At 39.4% G+C, this 22,949-nt stretch overlaps 1 protein-coding gene across 2 annotated transcripts; it reads right to left on the reverse strand.

Moving 5' to 3' along the window:
* Positions 1–1,499: 1,499 nt before the first annotated feature.
* On the reverse strand, positions 1,500–22,546 carry LOC121297125 (MLX-interacting protein-like). Of its 2 annotated transcripts, none has more exons than XM_041223188.1 (17): positions 22,115–22,546; positions 15,518–15,624; positions 14,985–15,070; positions 14,741–14,830; positions 14,600–14,641; positions 13,508–13,673; positions 12,549–12,638; positions 12,063–12,151; positions 10,923–11,568; positions 9,994–10,100; positions 9,314–9,437; positions 8,564–8,688; positions 8,170–8,286; positions 7,824–7,951; positions 7,424–7,547; positions 5,944–6,073; positions 1,500–2,951 (listed from the first exon to the last, which is right to left on the reverse strand). In XM_041223188.1, exons 1-17 carry the CDS (start codon positions 22,417–22,419, stop codon positions 2,833–2,835), a joined length of 2,595 nt encoding a protein of 864 aa, XP_041079122.1. In that variant the 5' UTR covers positions 22,420–22,546; the 3' UTR covers positions 1,500–2,832. The 2 variants fall into 2 exon arrangements, with proteins under 2 accessions (XP_041079122.1, XP_041079121.1); XM_041223187.1 differs by having other exon boundaries at positions 13,508–13,742.
* Positions 22,547–22,949: the final 403 nt, after the last annotated feature.

Here is a 22,949-nt window from a genome sequence, read left to right on the forward strand (position 1 = left end):
CTGAGCAACACAACCTGTAGAACAGCTGAAGAATTGACCACTCTTATGAACAGTTCAGTGAACCAGCTTTTTGAAAACTATGTAAGCTTCAATAATTGAACTATATGCAATTCACAAAACTGTGTTTACTGAGTTTAGCTTAGAGAGCAATGGTAATTGCAGTTTATTTCCGAAGGGAAAACGTAACTCTTGCTCTAGCTTTTTAAAATGGCATGGAGTTATCTTAAATAGTCCACTTTGAGTCTTAGGAATTCTGTTCTGCTACCTGATGGGTAAAACAAACTTGTCAGGAAGACATTTGCAGGATAGAGGTTTAAAAATATCTGGTGCAGTAATTCGATTTTTCCATTACTCCGTCTTTGATGATGTTTTTTTAATGGCTGTATTTTTGTTTTTATTTCAGACTGAAAAACATCACTACACCAAGTCTAATTATGAGGACATTAATGTACCTCTCATCCCCTATCCTATCCCAGAAGAACTAAACATGACCTTTATACACAACTGCCTGTTTGCATTTAAGAAATTTCTTAATCTAACACTCGGCAACCAGAATAAATTATCTAAAGACTCGCTTACAAGAGACCTCGAGACAGTCCTAGAACAAACAAATGTTCTGCAGATCCACATCATGACCAATAATAACCTGACAGTGCCAGAACACTTCAATTCTGAGGATCTGGATTACAATGTGGTGCAGCTAAAAAAGTTTGGAAACAAAGTTCTTGACCTATATGCACAGTATATAGCAAAGTTTAATAACTTCTTCAGTCAATGTTAAGATTGTCTCAAATTCAGAGAGCTCACATTTATGTCTGTTCAATGATATATGCAGAAGTGCTTTTGCATTTTTTTTTTTTTTTTACTTCTATTTATTGTTTTAATACAAAACAGGTTTTATTTATGTTTGTATTGTATTTTGCAACACACTTAATCAGTGACTACAATTTTGCATTAAAATAACACTGTGTAACAAAAAAATTATTTATTTTTTTGTTCCTGGGTAGTAAGTGTTATTTCCTAATTGCTTATGCCTCAAAAGTATAGAAAATGGCTATTATTCCCCACAAACTTTGCTTTTGTGACCAGGACAGTGATATTTCAAAATATCACTATTTCCAATGGGAAAATGGGCAAATGTGTGTCTTTTCGTTAACATAAAGTCAGAAAAAAACCAACATATGAATCCAAATTAACATGTATTTATACTAAAGTAATACAAAGATGACTACAAAAGATTTAGAAGGGAGTTGTTTTTCGAGATTTACAAATACACTGTATTTACAGTATAATTGTAAATCTCAAAAAACTACTCACTTCTAAATCTTTTGTAGTCATCTTTGTATTACTTTAGTATAAATACATGTTAATTTGGATTCATATGTTGGTTTTTTTCTGACTTTATGTTAACGAAAAGACACACATTTGCCCATTTTCCCATTGGAAATAGTGATATTTTTTTGAACCAGCTAAAACAAAATCAATAGGACCAAAAAACATGAAGTGTGAGAATTCTTAAGACAAAATAAAATGCAAAAAAAAGGAACACTACAATTGTCAAACAAAATATCTATAGCAAGAAACAACGAAGGTACACAGCTCTTAAAAAAACCCTCAGTATCCAAGTTACTTATTTAAAGCTTTTTTGTTTTTTTATAAGTAAGCACTGGATACTATACTTTGTGAATATGACCCAATGTATCTTGTGTCAACTGTCCCTGAATTTCATATTTGGTAATTGTATAAGCTCATGTATATATCCCTGAGCACTTGAGTGTAAATACATCCATACATTACTGACAAACCTACTGTATATAGAACCTGGAATTTAGAATGATTCATCACAGTGTTATTGTGCAAGTCTCACCATAATCCAGGGATCAAAAATAATACCTTATTTAAAATGCAGGTCATTGCTGGGTTCTGCATTTTCTGTAGTGTGGGGTTAATGTAGCACCCTGGCACAATTTCTCAAATAAGACAGTTTACAAGGATCTTTCAGATTTCACCCCCAAGAAGCCTGTTAGACTGGAAAAGGTACAGACCTCAGCGCTTGCATAAAATGACAAAGAATAGCGAGACAAACCTGACTTTTAAACAAACCTGGCTAATTCTTTAGGCGTGACTAAAATAAATTTAAAAAGCTGTGCACATGTCGCTTCTCAAACAGACACTCCCAATATACATCCTCCAAAATACCAGAAAAAAAAAAGAATTAAAATAAAATAGAAGTGCTTGCCAGGCAGAACCACAACTAAAAAGAACCTATAGATCTAGATCTGTCCCATGTAAAATAACATATTTGGCAAATCATACTGTATAACAGTTGTGTGCATGTACATGTAAAGAAAGCACAAGTGGAAAAATGTATGAGATATATGAAAAAACAAAACAAAATTATGATTCCATCTTGATGCATTTCCCTTTACCTAAACAATCTTCAAAATTTTCAATGACACTGTAAAGTGCAGCCTGGGTCATGCACGGTTCCTTTCTGCTGCATTTTCTTCTGCCGCTCATTAAGCTGTGTTGCACCCCTAGGGACCGCGAGCCCGACACGTTCCCGGGGTGTGGTGCTTCACTGTGGACACCAGCAGCTCCTTCAACCACAGCGTACCTGAGACCAGCCCTCAAGCCAGAGAGAGAGAGAGAGCCACAACCGCACACGGCAGGACAGACCTCTGCGGTTTAATGGCCATCTCATATGGGATTGTACAAGTTAACAGCCTGGACTGCTTAGTGCAAGAGCAAGAGAGAAAAAAACAAAAAAATCCCTATAACTGAGAGGGACAGTTTGAGAAGAGAATCCCCTATGCTCCCAAAAGTTCTTTGCTAAGATTCTCCGCTTCTGTTCATCTTGCGGACGGCCTGTGTTGCTTGCTCAGGTAAAAGCGACGGGTCAGACAGGATGGAGGTTGTGGTGCCGAGCTGGCGCAGGGTGCTTAAGACCACTGTAGAAGAGGAAATAAAAAAAAAACAAAAGCAGCCACAAAAAGGATTAGATGACATCTTGATTACATTTTCGCACATGTTAAATGTTTTAAAATTTGTATTTGTATCAAGTACCCAAATAGCCCCAAAATCATACAAAACTTGAAAAATGTCATGAGCACGCAAAAATCACAGATGTAGTGAGGGAGTCTTTATTGTAGATCACTATATATGCCTTTAGTATGCCTACTGCCAACAGGAGTCATGAAAGCAGGACACTAAAAGACAAAAACTCAGTTAAATTATTATTTCTTCAATAAGTTCAATGGTTCCCTTGCCTTAGACACTGTGTACATGTTAACATTATTGGAACATTTATCCTTCTAAGGGTCATAGGGGGTACGCAGGACGACTAAGACATAATATAACAATGAAGGTGAAAAAATAATGATATTGAAATTTTATATATATGTATTATATACATATACACACACAGTTGTATGCAAAAGTTTGGGCACCCCTGGAAAAAATTGATGTTACAATGAATCTTTCAGTGAACAGAAGTTGACCTGACCTCTACATGGTGCAAAGTTAAACATGACACCTTTCTGCAAATTTTAATACAGGATTACTATTTATTTGCATTTATTATAGATTCAAAATAATAAACAAAAGTGAAAATGGCACATGTAAAAGTTTGGGCACCTTGTCACTTAGTACTTGGTAACACCTCCTTTGGCAGGTGTAACTGCTTCCAAACATTTCCTGTAGCCAGCTAAGAGTCTATCTATTCTTGCCTTTGGAATTTTTTTCCACTCTTCCTTGCAGAACTCTTCCAGCTCAGAAAGATTCTTAGGTCTCCTTGCATGCACTGCATGTTTGAGATCTTCCCACAGATTTTCAATAATATTCAAGTCTGGGGACTGTAACAGCCATTCCAAAACCTTTCTCCTCCTTTCTTGCAAATATTTCATGGTTGATTTTGAGGTATGTTTTGGATTACTGTCTTGCTGAAATATCCAACTTCTTTTCAGCTTCAGTGTCCTGACTGACTTTAGGACATTAGCTTCTAGGATTTGTTGATATTTAGTTGAATCCATTCTTCCTTCCACCCGCACAATATTTCCGGTTCCACTGGCTGCCACACAACCCCAAAGCATAATAGAGCCACCCCCGTGCTTAACAGTTGGCAAGGTGTTCTTTTCTTGAAATGCTTCACCCTTTTTTTTCTCCAAACGTACTTTCTTTGGTTGTGGCCAAACAGTTAAATTTTCATTTCATCAGCCCAAAGCATATTGTTCCAAAAAGCTTCAGGCTTGTCAAGGTTTTCTTTTGCATACTTTAGACGCTGACTTTTGTGATGAGGTCGAAGAAAAGGCTTCCTTCTGACAACTCTCCCATGCAGATCCTTGTTGTGTACGCTGTACTGTGGACCTGTGAACAACTACTCCAGTGTCAGCTAAACTGACCTGAAGGTCCTTTGCAGTGACCTGTGGGTTGTACAGATCTGACCAGTTTTCAGGCAAGTCTATGTGATATTTCTTGGTCTTCCAGATCTTGCCTTGACTTTAACCGTTCCATTTAACTTCCATTTTTTGACAATGTCCCCGGAGTTGATGATGCTCTTGCTTTTTTCACAGCTTGCTCTACTTCTTTCCACTTAGGTGCACAGTCCTCCATTTGGTATTTGGCTGGATTGACAGGTTGGATGTCTGAAGGAACTGACATAGGCTCCTTTGAATCTATATGTGTTTCCTCCAAATATCTCTCCAGTTCAAACTTAGATGATTTCAGTGTGCCATTTCTCTCACTGGTGAATATCTTCTTTACACATTTGAATGGATCTTTATAAAAGTTCATTCTTGCTCGCTCTTTCTTTTTGTAGCATTTCCATAGGCGCTCAGCTCTGCGCAATGTTGCAAGCTTATCTTTCATGACTCTTTGTAACAGATGGATTCCCTCCTTCTGACTTTGTTCTGCTTTTCTCCATTGCTTCCTCAACTGCCTCCTTTCTCTAACTAAGCGTTCAATCTCCTGCTGCCGTCTAGACTTTCCAGGAATAGTTTGTACTTTTTCCTTCCTTTTTTCAATTCCAAACCTCTCGCTTCCATCTGCGCAGATGATGTCCCCAAATTTATCCTGCTTCTTTTCAACTGTTCCACTTAACCTTTCCAAAGTAAAACAGAGATCCGTGTTTACTGTGTCCCACGCAGTTTTCTCACAAGCTCTTGGCCATTTAACTCCAGGCTTGTGCCCGTTGAGGTTCTTTTTTCTCTTATGCTGGTTCGTCTGATCAGGTTCGCAAGGAGCATTAGGTTCATAACTAGTTGTATCCATGCAAGTCCTCCTCACGTCTGTGACAGGGGTACTGATATCCTGCGAACTGCAGCTCAAAGGTTAGCATGGAACAGATTCACAATTATCCACATGAGCAGATTTCCACTCTGATATTAGGGTGGGTGAAGCAGGCAGTTTCTGAAGAGATTTCCAAATACCGTCTCTTGATTTCTGTGCATCCAAAGATGTTTAATTAAAAGTTTTAAAAATTACTGTTCGGTATTCTGTCCTAAACCGGCAGTTTGTCAGTCCCGAACTGTTGTGACGTAAACTATATTCTAAATAAAACAAGGAAAAAAAAACAACTTATCACTGAGCATGTCTGTTTTGTTCAGACTTATTCAGAGGATGAGGTCACAGAACTCCTGTTCAGCAGGTTTTTTTAAGTTTCGGCTTTCCCACAGTTTGTCTGTCTTTTGCAGATAGCAGATAATGCAATCGTTTTCATAAATGCAGTTGGAAACAAACAGACTGCATCAAGTAGACCTATCGGTGATCCCAAAGGAGAGAGATGATAGAAGAGAATAGTGAGAGGAGTCTAGAGTGTGATTTTTATCAATACATCAATCTATCTAATTCAATACTGCCCTACATTTCCTTGTGTGTATTAACCCATTTTAACCAGTATTTGGTATATTTAAGACAGATCTGAGGGTCTGTGGGTTTTTTACTTACTTGGCCGCAAAACAGGCAACGGACAGTGCTCCTCCAGCCAGGACAGCGTGGTGTTACACATGTCATCTAAACTTGTTGTTGAAACCATTCCATTAAAGGACTCGAATAGCGGTTTAATGATTATGCTGAACTGTGAGACAAAAGGGTTAAGGATTCAAATCTAGATACCTTGAGAACAAATTGCACAGAGAAGCCTTTCTGGATTTTAAACGCATGACCTCTATAAAGCACCATTCAGTCTTATGTCTTGTTTCACAGACTGACGGCCACATTTGATTATGTGATGTTATATAAAAATCTAAAATTATCTTCCCAGTGTTATATTTATTTTTAATAGGTGTAATAAAAAAAAGTGTGTTTTAGAAAGTTCTAGAATTGCGTTCGAGTTCATCTTTGCCCTTGCCCTATAATAACCCCATATCTTATATAACTTGTTTTTGTCACGTTTATATAACTTGTTTTGGTTAGAATGTTCTAGGGAAAGGAATCGTTTATTCAGAGGGCCGAGCCTCGAGGGAGTGATCTGGCCAATTACTCTCTCGCATGCAAAAGCCTAACTTGGTAAGTTATAAAGGACGGGGTTCTCCTCTGCTCTGATGAGAGTCAGCCGTGAGGATTAGCGCGCAGTCCTGCTCGGTAATTTCTTGGAGACAGCTGCTTTCTCTTACCAGGGTCGAAGGGCTCTCCCGATCCGCTTGGAAGGGTAAGAATTAGTTCAGTTGCGTCTCATGGATTGTATTGATCTGTGATTAATATAATCTTTGTATGTAACCTTGTTGGGTTATGTCCCGTTAGGGATATCGTTATTCGCAGTATAGCATCTGTGTATGTAACTGCGTGTGTGTGTGTGTGTGTGAAATAATAAAGGACCTTTTAAAATTACTCTGTGAAGTAATTGCCTTATTTACTTCCACATCAACTTCCTTTTAAATTTAAAGTAATTAAATTTCACACAACAATAGGTCTCAAGCCTTAAATTTTAGGTAATGCAAAACTATAGCTGTACATCCCGTCAGAGATAATACAGTCATCAAAATGGTTGAAAGTCACAGTGTGAATTTAAAAAAAAAAAAAATTAAACTTCTCTGAATCCATCTTTCTGGAAATAACAGTTTGAAGAGATCCCCACGTGACAAACAATGCAGCCACTCCTCCTTTGAAATATAATCCGACCCCAAACTTCCCCATGATACATTTAAGTCAAAGATAATCAGGATAAATGTACTACCAGGCAAAAAGCAAGAAAGATTTTTAAAAATCCATGTGAGAGGTTAATTCACAAGCAAGTCATGCACGCCAAGTATGTACAGCAAAAGTTTCCAATTCTTTAAAAACAAATAAGAATATATATAAATTATTATTATTATTATTATCATCATCTTCATCAAGGGACACCCAAACATTTGGCAACATGTTGGGTTATAATAAAGAGATGCGGGTGTCTATAACCTTCTGCTCAAAAGAACAGCTGAAAGGATACTATCCAGAACTTCCAGTTCTGAAGGGTCCTGTTCTTCACGTAGTCATCAAACATCTCCCGCATGTGATCATAGCGCTGTCGTGTTATCGGCACTCCCGTAGCAGGGAGCTGCTGCTGGCAAGAACTGGAAGAAGGACAAGAGGTGGTGAAGAAATACTAAAGCAAGAAACACCAAGAAAGAGACGTGCCACAAACGCTTCGGTCACATGGAATTACTGGTTGGACTGGTTTGAAAATGACATCCTGGACATATGTCCAGTCCTGCTGAACACAAGACACAGCAGTTTTCCCAAAACCTATGAATGAACAAAGACAATACAGCCCTGGAAAATTGATTTCTGCATTTCAGCTGATCTCAGTCATACACGAACAGACCGAAATAAACATGACAAGGACTCACTTGATGGAAGTATTGAGCATGTCAATTTCATCCTTGAGACGTTTGGCCTCCTCCTGCAGCTGTGCTCGCTCTTGTTGTAACTTGGCAATATATTCCACAGTCTTCTGAAGAGTGGCTGCATTACTTATCTAATAAGAAAAAAGAAAGTGAGGAGGCACTGCAAGCATTATATTTAAAATCAAATTTAGCAGCTTAGCCTTTAAGAAGCTTATATCTTAGACTACTGATCTTATCATAAAAAGCGACTGAACATAGTTACTATTAACATGCATGCGTAAAGGCAATGATGCAAAAGGCAATGAAGACAAGCATTTTACTGTTGAGCCAAATTTAAAACTGAACTTACTGGTTTTGAATTTGACTGAGATTTTAACACTGGGACTAAAGTGTTCAAGGTGTCAAAACCCATCTTGATGTTGAATCTCCTCTTTTGTTCTGCAGAGATGTGGGTTATTCTTCGGCTCTGTTAAAGAAACACTGAATATTTCGGAAAATGCAGAAACCACTCAACACAGCAATAAACGAGCTTTCTAAAACAAACCAAGAATATATTGCTGTTTGCAGAAGAACTGTATAAAGCTACATCCTCACATTTAAAAATGTGTTGAGATTGAGGAAGAAGAAAGCACAAATGGAAGAACTTGAGTAGATCATACTGATCCCTCTGACCAACAGTTAAACAAAATGATTTAAGAGACTAAACAACTTGCAAACTTTGTAGATCTCTAGAAATAATCAACCTTAAATCCAACGATGCATGAGTCCGTTTTGGATTTGCTGGTGGAGCTGTTCTGGGATGACTGGGCATCGGGAATCTGTTCGGAAGCGCACAGAGATCCCTGACCTGAATTGTGACGTTCCCTGTCTGGAAAAGAGATTGCACTAAACATGTAGCTATCCCACCTCATCCAGCCTGGGGCAATAAAGTGTACGCTTTTATACAGTAGGCCACAATTGCTACCCGACACAGAACATTTACTTCAATTCCCTAATTTTAGTTGTCATGGGAAAATCCTAATAAATTGCCCAGCTTCTTGATATTATGTGGTTGCCATCGAGTGGTATCCATGCTCGTTTCCCTGAACAAGGCGGTCAGCAGTGTACAGAAGAGAAACTGCACGCGCAATACCACAGCAAATTAGTTTATTCACGTGTGGCCACGAGATAGTAAGACATGCACATGATATATACATTTTTTCTGTCATGTCCTTTCCCTTTTAGGATTGAGACATACATTTCAAAATGTTATTTTATACATCAAATAAATAAATTTGATATTTTATTTAACATCACCTAATCAAAAGAAACTACACAATGATTTCACAAAAAAAGTCTACCGGAAGCCATAATAGTATCACAGTATTTCATGTTAGATTTCGAAATGCCCCATTAAATCTTAAATATTTACTCACACAAAATATATACAGTGTGCATTCAAAGGACACAGACTACTGGCTAGTTTAGAACACCCCCCCCCTCCCTTCACTTACTAGATGTAGGAGAAGGAGTTTGCGCTCTGCAGTTTGTGGAGGAGCCCGGCTCATCTTTGGCGATGATAAGGTGTTGAGAGGTTACTGTTGGTTGCAATATACGGAACTCTGTCACTCCTGGGTTCTGGGGATTATCAAGCAAAAAAAAAAAAAAAAAAACACCAAAGCACATGTTTGTAATACTATACATGACTACATTACATTATATAAGCAATGCATTAATTCAATGGAATAGCCAAATATCTACAAATGAAAACATATCGAGTCACACTTTGAACATGATTGGTTTAAAGAATAAGTAGAGTCAGATGCTCTTCTTCGTTGCTATTTAAACTAACTTTTTTTGGCAATGACTGCAAGTGGTTCTTACTGAAATTACTAAAATACACCAAGAGACTTATCTCTTTATTTTTTGATGGTCTGTGCTCTGCTGCTTTCACTCTAGTTCAGGAACTGCTCTTCAGTTTCAACTGAAGTATTTATAGAAACAAATGTTTTGACAAGTTTTATAGTCTTGAAGACATTCAGAAAGATGATTACAGCTGTTAATAAGTTTCTATTGGTATTACTATATGCACATCTGTTTAACGATACAGTTATTAGAAGAAAAATAAATTTGAAGCTTCATATTACTTAACATACCCCCCTTAATTTAATAACCCCCTTCAAGTACCCCTCACCCTTCCAATGGCAGCGGGTGCAAGGACAACACTGGGTGGAGATACCCCTTCACTTTTTAAAGGTGCAGGGGTGACAATCACAGCACTGCTTTGCCCAGGAAAGGAAGCTGGAAAACAAAAAAATACAATTGGCATACCTTTAAAACAATGCCAAGTTAGTAAACGTTATTTTAAAATGAAATGAACAGGTTTTCTATTGCACTCTATTGTTAACATTATTGCAATGCTGGTTCACTGAAGGATCTCCACTATCATCAAAGACCACATTTCACAGAAGGCATTGGATAGTAACTGAATGAATGTGCCAACTGTGCTTAACTGCCAGGGATTCTGTACTGAGCAATGATGTCCACTCATCATCACCGTTTAATGACAAGCAAGCCTCTGGAGAGGCCAGTGCCATCTGGTGTACTTCAAAGACCTGACATCCACACACCGCTTAGCAATGCTTAGCACCAGCCCTGCAACCTGAAGAGCCATTGCAGATTCAGTATATAAATTACTTTGAGTCTGGAAAGGCATCTACTGGTTGAATGCTGTGACACTTGTCTAATTATATAGATTGTGCAGTTTGCTACTTGAACCATCCCCTTGTAACCCCCGTGCCTACAGAATGAATTGTATTTTGTACATGAAACTATATTTTGTTTTATTTTATTTTTTAAGAATTCCTTTTGTTGTACTGACACTTAGTGGTCAAGTATGTTTCTCACTTCCACTCCTTCACTTTTTAAATTTTGCAAAGATTTTAACTAATAAAACCATTTCAGTGACTTATTCTACAAACATGATAGAGACATGAGACATGCAAGACTATTTAAATCCCTACACTACTTAAGCCTAATAGAGAATAGCTTTATAAAAGAGAGATCTCAGTGTGAAAACATCCCACCTTTACCACAAAAGCACAAATCCACAGCTAGTATTACCTGGTGCTATGAAAGTATTTTTAAACACTATGGGTTTGGGAGCAGGCACAATTTTCTGCAGCTGTTTTGTCCTTATTCCTTTAGGTTTCACTGGCTTTGGGTGGGCAAAAGTCTGAGCCGGTACAGAGGGCTGGGGCTGAAAGCGAGGAATCACAGAGGCATCGCAGAGCCCTGCTTGAGGGTGTGTTGTGAGCATGAGACTTGGGCTCTGACCGAAGGTAGCAGCAGCAGCATTGTGGGTAAGGGTTGCAGAGGCAGTGTGCGTAATGACAGATGACGGCAAAGTGCTGCTGAATCCAAACTCAGGAGTCTCTGCTGAAGGGAATGTGGCCTGAGTGACTCCCCCAGCTCCATTCTGAGGCACTGCACTGGGCTGAACGTTTTGGGAAGGGGGAGAGGGAGGGGCTGGAGCTGTGGCAGCATCAGCTGCACAGGGAACAGAGGTCACCAATGGGGGAAACGCAGGTAAAAACGTCTGCTGGTTTGCTACAGGTGTCTGTGACCTGAACTCAGCTGTCTGTCCGAAAGCATTGACAGCCCTGGAACAGTTCTTATTGCTCGCGTTTGAAACAGCAGGGGTAACTGGGGGTGGAATCAGCTCCTGGCTGAGACTGGCAGATGAGATTGGAGATGTCAGGATGGAGGTCTAACACAAAACAGAAAAAATAAATCAGTAAAACAAACAAAGAGAGAGCATCTGTATCTGTCACGATTAAACAGTTTGGAGTCATGTCTCTAACTTTGATGAAGGTAAAGAAAGACAGCCTAACCACTGCTGCCCTGTAGTCTAAAAATCAGACTCCTAGTTGCATATTCAAGAGTCACTGCCCTGCATTACCATACCACACAAAACCATCCCAATGTCATTTATATAGTCTCCTTAACGAACAAGAATCCCAGGGTCCTGTACAAAAACATAAACTAAAAACCTCTAAACTTCTCACTAGTACAAAGCAGAAAAAATATGTTTAAAAACTTATTTAAAAATCTACGGTTTTCAGCATGCTTCTGCATATGATCATGTTTTGCAATTGACTGGCCTGTTGTTGGTCCAGCATACTTGAGGGATGCTTTTTAACTGGCAAAGAAAACCTTCAAGGCATAAACAGACAAATATATTCACTGCACTGCAGTAATTACCTGAGTTGGACAACTGCTGCTTGCCACTGAAGAAACTGAAGGGATGGAAAATGATGGGAAAAAAGACGAGCGAACAGAAGGAAAGATATCTGAAAAAAAAAAAAAAAAAGACTTTTACAGTACATCAGTAGCACGCACTTCAAGGATAAAGGAATAGTTGGAAGCAGGATATTTGTAATGCTTTTGGACTTAATGCTACCTCAAGAGAGGACCAAAAATATATAAAATAATAATGAAAGATTTCCAAGGCTGCTGCCAGGACTTAAAATAGGAGCTCACCTCATGATCCCTATCAACAGAACACATTGGGATTTATCCAACTGATCTTAACAGAAGGAAACAGGACCAAACCTGGCATGTTACTTGCTTTCAGTGACAATTAACACACCCAGTCACTGCCACACACTGTTCTAGATTTTGGTTTCGACTTCTTTCAATTACCTAAACAATGTAGACTCACCACAGATCAGATCAATTGAAACTTACCCTGAAAAGGCTCAAATGTATCCATGAAATCCAGATTTGGCTGAAGAGGAATTAAACCTGGTTGAATCATATCTGCGTTTCCAGCATGTGCTGTTAGAAAACAGAAAGAAAGATAAAAGGTCAACATTAATAAACCTTGGGATTCAACACTTCATTTCCAGGAGTCTCTCTGGTTTAGAACTGCAGGTACAGTGAGCAGATGAAGCAGCTTCCCAGCTCCCAAAAGCTTTCAAATAACTACATTATAGGCCCCTACCACTGAAGAGTCATTTCCACACTTCTAAAACTCCAAAAGAAAATTTCAGTAATTAACTTAATTGCTTGTGTCATTACTAAAGCATTACTACAGTTATGTGCACTCTTATGTACCTTTACTCCCCTGAGTACCTCTTGTAACAGGCACTGCCTGAATTCTTCAATAGGACCGGTCCTTAATATTGGGCTGGGCTACTGACTGCCCTGATCACAGCCTTGACACAATGTGGCACAGACTAAGGTGCTGGAAAGTCTCGAGAGATGGCAATGCATTCAGTCGCTAATATGTCACACAACTGGTGCAGCGGACCTTGATAACAAATGTGTCGTTCAAGCTCATCTCAAACATGCTCAACTGGATTGAGGTGCGGGGATTGTGCTGCCCATGGAAGAAACCTAAAGTCTCAGTCGCTCCTCAAATCATTCGCTCACAATTCTGGCATAGAGGTTGGGTACATTATTGCCTTGAAAGAAGATATTGCCATCACAGATTAAGAGAAGCATTTTTGAGAGGACTTGATCCGCAGCGATTCTTGACCCAAGATAACATATCCCACACTAGGGCAATGCCAAATCGATTGGATAGATAGGACTAAAAATGCACCCAAAACCTCTGAAATGATCTCAGCGGAGGACAAGTTTCAATGCATATGCTGCTGCTTTGCTTTTCTGTAAATCATTCATTAATAAACGTTCCTTCTTACCGATCTCTCGAGGATTGGGCCAGGCGACAGGCTGATGGGAAGCGAGCGTGGAGAAGAGCGTGTCTGTGAACTCTGACATCAGCATTTCTATGTCTATGTCCTGCTCCATAGGCACCGGGGTGTCCCGGCCCTTCCTGTTCGCTCGCCAGACCCCCACCTCGTCATCCTGGCAGAAGGAGACACAGAAGGTGTCCGGATAGCATTCCCCAAACAACGAGTACTGCTCCCCAGCACCCTTTGTGTTCAAAATGCACATCGCGCAGTCAGTACATTGCATGCAACGTCCAATGCACTATCCAACAAACTTAATGAATCCAAGCCTAGTCACAGAGTCAAACATGTACACAGTACACACCAAGACACTTGAAACATTTATAGTCAAGCACACTAAAATTGCTTAAAACATCCCGATAAAGTAGACACTTTTTTAGTAAAAAGTTTAATATTAAAAAAAAACACAAAACACTGTTATAAAAAAAACACTGATATTGTAAAATATTTGTATTATTCTAGCATAAACATGGATTCCATAAAAGAGGTAGAGGAGCTAATATTAAGTGTTCAATTGAAGATTGGACCAGTGAGCATTTATTATCCATTTTTTGGTTACCCCATAACCAAGACGTTGCAAGCGAGTGCTGATCATGGAGCTAATTTGTTGTGTAAGTGCCCCCATTGCCTGCCCGTGTGCTATAGATTGGTGATCCTCACTTGCAGCTTCTTCAGTTCATTCCAATCATGTCCGTGATTACTTCATTGAACACTTCACTCATCTAAACAATACAAGATCGGGAGGTAACAAGGTCCTGCAGTACCATGCTTTGAAAGAGCCAACGTTGTTCTATATCAACGTTGTTCTATAATCAATGTCATTAATTGCACATTTGTTTAAATGGCCTTTTGGTGAATAGGACTCAACTTAAATAGTGTACTTGGGTCAAGAAAAACACAGACCAGCTACTCACAGGCAAAATGACCATCAGCAGACAGGCTTAGGTCAATGTTATTCATCTTTACCCACGCAGCCCCATGCTCACTGTGGACGTTCAATCAAATCAATACAATGGTGCTGTATGTAAAATGAATACTGACCTTGACAAGGCTTGAGAGGTCTTCATCTTTGTGCTTCTGTAACTGAAAGTTAACATTGCAATTTAATGAGGATTGTTTCCAATATACTCACAGTCAATCTACTGACTCTGTATTTTAATTAATGAAAAGTCTAAGCCTTACCCTTTTCTTGAAATAAGTTCTCCATTTGTGATATTCCCTTATTACTATTTCAATTCTTCTTTTCCAATATTTTCCTTCTGTTGCAATTGCCTTCAAGAAAAAAAAAAAAAAATTAAAACTCTTTTTGAATATGTAACTTTGTACATGATAAGCAATGCATGTGTCTGCACGTCCATGTCGAGTCTGGGGTTTGCACTGCATCATGCAATAGACTCTGGAAGGTTTTCTGGTCCTCTCAACACACCTCTGGTCTGCGATGGTCCTCCACGTCTACTGATCCATCTAGCGGAGTAACAAAATGGCACACTGGATTGTCTCTCTTTTCTACATCTGTTGGAAAGAGATATATTGTTATTACCAACATAATCTAGTGCAGTATGGGTAACTGTGGTCGTATTTAATAGGTACAACAGGACCTATTCAAAGGGTTAATGCAGGGGTGGTCAAAGCTGACCCTACCTCTCTGGGACTGTGTTCCAACCCTGTTCTAAATGGTTTAACTGAACCAATTACACCTCATTCCAGGACTGTGATTGGACACTCCTGGTTTAATGAAATTATTTAAAAATACAAAATCGCACCAAAGAGTCTAAGGAAGAAACGGCACAGGACCGGAACACTTGATGAACCTACACTTCCCCAGTGATCTTCGGGGTTTCAACAACTTTCAGCAGCGTCCTTTCAGCACCCTTCTCTAGCAGTTTCACAGTCAACACAAGACAGCAAATAAAATGGGTCTTCAAGACGCATCAATAGGGAGCTTGAAACGCTACTTACATTGCATGTACCACGCCCTCCAGATGGCGTTGTTGAGTCGGATTTTGTCCCTCCATAGCAGCTTCAGTCCTTTAAAATTTTTCCATTTTGGTGACACCAATTTCCCACTACGAAAAAAACACAAAAATAAAACACAGAACAAAAAAAAAAAAAAAAAAAAAAAAAAAAGGCTTACACATGTTAAACTATTAGACATGTGAAAAGGTATAGCAATTGCTGTACACCCACCCACAAAAAACATTATGCTGACATGTCTACCGTATAAGTACAAGCTTAAATTAAGTCAAATGTCAAACGACATGGATACAGTCAAAGACGTAAACACGCTGTCCACCGAACCCTGTGCTGTCAGCCGACCACTTCTTTACACTCTGCAGGCCCACCATGCAGCCACCTCAGAGATACAGCATTGGAGGACCACGCAGCTCTGGGCAGCTTACAGGCTAGTCTCCGGCCAGTCTACAGGGGTCGCATTGAATTTCCACTTGCCATTCCTAAAATGTTCCCCCTCTCCCACCGCAAAGACCTGCACAATATCAACTGCTGTGAAAGACAACTCCATCAAAATTTACCAGACACAGGTTGAGGGTGACAACATGAGAGAGTAGCCAACACTAAATTGGCGACAAATAGACAGCTCTTGACACACACATGGTGCCCACTGTACTGTGAATAGGACAGAGTACTTTAACAATGCATGTGCCTGTTAGGACTCTTGTACTGTATTGTATTGTATTGTATTGGAGAGGAACTAGTTTTGCCTTTTCTCTGAAACATACTTCAGTTTTTTGAAAGATTCCTAAAAGCAACTGTAGCAGGACAGCGTCACGACCAGGCTGTTACCAGCAGGATGGAGACTCAGAAGCTGAAATTAAAGCACAGGTTCATCACCAGGGGGACAAACCAACAACAAACAACCAAACACAGCACGAGGGCCAAACACAAAACTTAGCCAGGCTAAGCTGTACTTCACTGGCTTTCCTTCTCCGAACACCACTCTCAAACAAAGGGTTTCTCCACCCCATCCCTGCCAGCTTTACATCCCCACACACACGCACTGCTTACAGCAGCGAGGCTTCTGCCCTGCCACATGATCACGCTTTAATGGTACAAACCATACAAAGCTTTCTTGCTCTGTTTTGGCAACCTGTCATCTCCAAATGACTCCCTGTTCAGTGTATAAGCCTACAGTCCAAGCTTGGCAGGGACAATGTTTTTCAAACGATATTGCCATTCTGAGTAATGGCTTTTCAGTTGTTGACCTGCACTGTTTAACTGAACTCTGCCCTGTGTGGGATTCTGCTGTTTCGAATAATATAAAAGAGAGAGGATTATTGGTGTTTGTGTCGAGACAGAAAGAGCATTCACACAGGAGGAGGTCATGCGCATTTAATCTTTTCATTCATTCTACTATTTTCATATACAAGACAACCACTGCCATTTACTACTGTTAACTTTGTACTGGACTTCTGCATTAACGCAGTTTGCTAAATTGAAAGATAAGAGATTGATTCGAGTGGCTGCAATGTTCATCCCAAGACACGCTGTATGAATGCAAGTCATGTGCATTTCCTATTTACACCGGAAGGCGATAGTAAATTAACAGTAGGGAAATTCAAAACAGTAGCAAGAAGAAAGATTTCTCCAAGGCTAGCTCCTGATGTCAGCTGACGAGCACTGCTACTTGTGCCAATAGCAGACTTCAGTCTCATTATCCACGTGAGCAGGCCAAGCCTGTGATGAATTTCTAAACCCTTCTTCTGAGTCTATTTTGACTCTATTGCCCGTTTCTGAAAAGAAAGAAAATGGTCTGCACACTGTTCAAGCAAACAACATTAAAGTTAGATACAGTTAATCAAGATAGAAAAAATATTAAATCATGGTTCAGCTCAATAATTCTACTTTCAACATCTGACATATCAGCTTTACAGGTAACATTATTTTACATCTCATTCATGCAATCAGGGAATATCTGAGTCCATGAAATCTACCACTGGGCATTACAGTTGACAGAGAGAATTAATTTGACTACACAAAGGCACAAAACCTAAACTGAATCAACTGCAAGACACTAGACAGTCACAAATATCTTCCGAATAATAAGGCAAATAACTGTCACGACTCTGCTTACAGCTACAACCTTATAAGGGCGGATAAGGGCTTTTCAGGGCTTACTGGCAATAGCTGACCTCTAACCAGGGATAGCATGCTTTCTGAGCCGGAGCTGTTTAAAAGCCAGGACACTTCTGGGACTTACTGCAGCACTGTTTGAGAACAGAGGTCAGCAACTGGCATATATTTATACCACCAGAGTGCTGCAGAGACCAAATTCAAAATGTAATTTGCAAGCCATCTCTAAAAGAAAAGTCAAAACTGGTACCAATCTGCCGTACTGTTGTATATAAACTGCTCCAGAAGGGATACTGTACACCATTTATAAAATAATTTATAAAATAAAACATGAACAGTCTTCAATTTCTCTCAAATGTACTATAAAATTCCCCCAGTACTGAAGAAACGAATGCGGCTTCCAGCCAGACAAGGTCCAGAGCCAGAAACAGTATTAACTTCAGCATAACATCAGCTGTCTGCTTTGCTCAGAAACTATTCACATCAACAAACACGAAACCAGAGCCGTTTCTCAGGGGATAAAATAACAGCGACTGCTCAACAACAACTCCATCTACGTACAACTCGCAGCACTACAGAAAGCTACCAGTGTCATTCAGAGACTCACATTTGTGAGCCAGTGGAGCGCTCTAGCATTATGGAATTGTGCAGTTGCATATATTTGACCCTTTAATTCAGATCATTGCTGGGATATAGCAAGTGTGAAAGGAGCTTCAGTAAGAAAGAATCATCATGTCAATAAATAAATCTTGAAAACGTGTATACTGTACAAGTTCCCAATTAACCCTGTCTGGAATTAGGTGCAGTGGAAAAGCCCTGGCTTGACTAAACCACTTCTACGCATTATAAAATGGGACAGCATACCGGTAAAGCCTTAAGACAGCCTGCTTGGGCAGAGATAGTGCAGCCTATTTCTATGCACAATACAATGTTTTTATTCCTGACAGTGATATTTTTGAGGACATCTAGAATAACGTGCAAGATCAAGTTGCATGTAATACTGCTGTAACCAAAAAAGTTCCACATGAAGACTGTGCTCAGCAAGGTGGGAATTAATTATAAAAATGGCAAGAACCTCTGATGTGGAGGTAGTACGCACGACTAAATGTGTATCCCAGTTTAGCACAGAAATAAATTCCAGTTGCATGACGCAACAAATGAAACCAACAAACACTGCGAAAGTATTGGAAAGAAATGCAGCTCCCATACACAGCTACCCAACAGAAAAAACAACATGGCTGCAGAGCTCAGCCATGCCACACAGGTACAAACATCTTCATGCAATGTATGAGAAAGCATGGAGTGTCCAAGCAACTTTCACCCGACCTGGGATATTAGCCACGTGAAGATATCAATTACATGTCAGGACTAAAGTCAAATCTGCAGGCTGTAGACAAACACTGACTTCTGGGAGTACTTTCACAGAACACAGCCTATATCCTTGACATTACCAATAGAGGAGAAAAGTTCACAGCACGTTTAGCTAATAGCTATCGTCAAGGTGTTTTATCTGAGCGCAGTACTGCATGCCAACAGTGTAGCAGTTATCTTAGGCAAACAAAACGGTACTAAACACTAGACAGAAAAAAAAAATATTAAACACAATACAAAAGGCATTTGAAGAATACAATACATAACTGAAGTTATCACTGTATACGTTTTACAAGCAACGCATGGTTATATTTTGCTCTAACAAGTACTACGCATGGATCCGACATTCCTCTCTCTAATGCAAGTGATTTTTTTAAATAAAAATGTATTGGAGTCTAAAGAGATTTAATAGTATTGTACTATATAAATGTAGGTTACAAGTATGCCTAAAAACATGAGTTCCTTTCCATATTCCCAAAAAAGGCTATCGACCCAACAGAGATGCAACAAAGTCCTTATGAGGGTCATTAAAAAAAAAAAAAAAAACATTTCAGCAGCATAAAAAAAAGTCTAACTGGTATGAAATGGTTGCATCATAATTGCAATGTTTCTAGTAACAGGTTCCCAGTGTCAACCCATATCCACTGCTATTCCTGTCAATTCATATTTTATTAACGCGTCAATAAGATATTAATAAAGTACCTTAACTCGGCATGATCCACCACATAATTACCAATGAACTAAAGTAATGGCCAAAAGCTGCAATGACACATGGCAGACAAAACGCCTCTCCATTCCCCTCAACACAACCCTGACAAAACAGGATTACAGTCCTTTTAGCGACTTAATCCAAAGCAGTCGACAATCAACCACACAAGAGCTGCAGATCTGCCAAAATAAACTATCCTAAATCTCTTCACAGGAGCTGGAGACTGACCGCTACAAGCTTAGAGTTCCCTACAGTATATTTAGAACACTGCAGCCACACACCCAGTATCTGCATGGTCTAAAACAATAACTGTAAAGCGCAATAGTGTACACAGTGCTGCACACAGACAAAACACAGCACACCTATTCTTCAATATGATTGGCATTCTTATGACAAAAATAATGTGTTTTATTTTAATATCAGAATATTATTTTCTACCCTAAAAATACATAGTCTGTGTATATGCCAAAATATGTTTTGCTTAGTACAATGAAGAAATAAGTGTACATGACTGCTGCAGAATCTTTCCAGGACTAATAGCTGAATGTGGTGGCTATGTTGACTGGTAACCTGCTTTGTGTTTTTTTTTTTTTTCAGATTAAGTTAAGTTTTCATATCATTGTACTGGCTTCAAGTTGTATTTATGGCAACAACACTGATCCTAACAGAGCAACACATAGTAAATCGCCAAGATCACACATGTATCAATACATTTCAGGAATGTGCCACTGCACCATGGAGAAATATAAATAGGAAGGATTACTCTGCTGACGCATTACTGAGGTTCACAAACACGTTACCCTTGACACACAAAGGTTTTTCTATTAAATCTGTGCCAGCTCAAATGCATTTCCTTGCACGTAGCATCAGCGGTTTTTATACTTTACTGTTGTAGTGATTTTAAATGTTCCATTCCTAAAGTGGTATGTGAGTCGTTAGGTACTTTACATCCTCAGTCACTTGTGGAAGAGTGTTTTGCACATACAGTATACGTTCTCTGTTGTAATCAGTTCATAACCTCCTCCACTTGGATGCCTTACTAGGTGGGGGAGGTGTCTGGAACTCACTGTAATACATAACATCAACAGAGCCAAACTACTGCAAATTTGTTCTCGGAGTAGAACCAGAGCCTGGGGCTGTCACACAACCTCATGCAATTTCTCATATGTTGTTTTCTTTATGTTGTTCACTGAATCCCAGTCAGCTGTCTGGGGCCCAGGGGATATGCTGTTAATTCTACAACGTTTACTTTGTCAAGGAGTGCAGCATCAGCAACCAGGAAAGGGGATCCAAATTACCATCTGCCAGCAGTGAAAATGTGTAATGACAATCCCCTTATGCTAACACGATAGCTACTGAGAGTTCCTGGACTGACTGCAGGCAGGCCTGCATTTACATTCTTGAAAATAATTGGAAGAAGACAGACTCGCATTTAGAGCTCTGTGACTCAAGTAAGTATTGTGTTTCAGAAAAAAAAATGTTGCTATTTTCTTAGTTTAGTACTAGTCGTGCTGAATAGTCAGTTTGCATTTCAAAATGTATTTAAAAAGATATATATATATATATATATATATATATATATATATATATATATATATATATATATATATATATATATATATCTTATTTGCATTTGTTCTAGACATGTGTTACGAGTCCAGTTTGGCCGTCGGTCGGTGGAATCTGCATATGAACTAATTACATGGACCTGTAACTAAAAATGATTTGGGGGGATCACTTACCCTTTTAAGTCCGGTGGGAAAACAAAGTCAGGCAAGGCCTTTGACCTTTCAGGCTGGATTTAGAATCATCTCTTAATAAAGCTTCGGTCCAAGAACTGCAACGCTATTATTGCTTTACTGTTTATGAAGGAAGGTACTGCCAGATAGCTCGCTCTCTCATATAATTTCTGTGCACTGAAATAATCTTTTTATTTAAATTCACACACGTTTGTATTACTTCTATACCCGCCTGCAATAGCCTAATCACTAACTACAACTTACGGTTCAACCTGTACTTGTTTTGATTTGAATTTTGGTGTGTTTGCACTTTGCATAATATTACATTATGCACTAGAATCCTCTAACTGCCTGGTTTATGCAAAAAAAAAAAAAAAAAAAAAAAGCGAGTTGCAACCGTTAGCCGGTGATTTATATTACAAACATAACGTTAACAAATGCACATTTATACACGGGTGGGTACATATGACGTGTTTACAGCTTTAAAATAATAATAATAATAATAATAATAACAATAACAACAACAACAACAACTCGTGAGACACTTAAGAAGTGTACAATTTTGAGACTGTCTGTGTCGAAACGCGCACACCAGTGTGTTTTCGGCTGCCCTCGTTTTGCAGGCCGCTGTGCTTGCAAGATATTTACCTGTACGCCAGGGTCATACACTCGAACAGTTTGGTTAGAGATGCGTCGATAGAGAAGTGAGAGGTGCTCGTTTTCCCAAAGCAGTACGTCTGGCAGGTCTGCATGTTGACCGTGTCGAAATCGTAGCCCTTTTTCGGTGGGTGCTCGCTGTGAGGCGAAGAGACCATGAAGTGACCGCTGTGGATGATCTGTCCATCCGACTTCTTGAGCCCCAGGTTCGGCTCTTCAGCGTCTGAATCGTCGTCTTGCTCCTGTTTGATAGCCACAGGGGCCCGGCGGCACACCCGTACCTCCTCCGCAGCCATAGTGTTATTCTGTATTTGTATTATTTTTTTAAAAAGAAACTATTTCGTCAGTGAAGTTCCCCCAACTCGTCATTTTTCTTCTTTGTACCCCTCTTCCTCTTTCTCTTTCTTTCTCTAGCAGATCGGGGAAATGAGCAAACAAACTACAATCTGGGAGCCTCGACGAATCTAGACGTCACCGCGTAGGAGAGACCTGGATTGGACGAGGGGAGAGCACGCCCACGGTCTGTCAGTGACTGGAACGAAGGACTCTTGAAACAGAATGTATTTTTATAGTTCGGGAATGTGAGAAGTTGCGCAGGATGTGCATGCATGAGCTAATAGTCTTGAGTATTTATTTACTTTGCTGTTTTTTTTGTTTGTTTGTTTTTTTTAATTGTTTTTGTACTATAATTACCAAAAGCTCTTGACAACTGATATCCCAGAGACTGATATATGGATCGTAAAGTTGCAACAAAACACCGATTTATTATTTTATTTTTTTCCCCATCCTTTCCTTCAGCGGTCTTTAAAGTGAATATCGCATTAAT

This window comes from Polyodon spathula, chromosome 22, assembly GCF_017654505.1.
Source record: "Polyodon spathula isolate WHYD16114869_AA chromosome 22, ASM1765450v1, whole genome shotgun sequence".
Lineage (NCBI taxonomy): Eukaryota > Metazoa > Chordata > Actinopteri > Acipenseriformes > Polyodontidae > Polyodon > Polyodon spathula.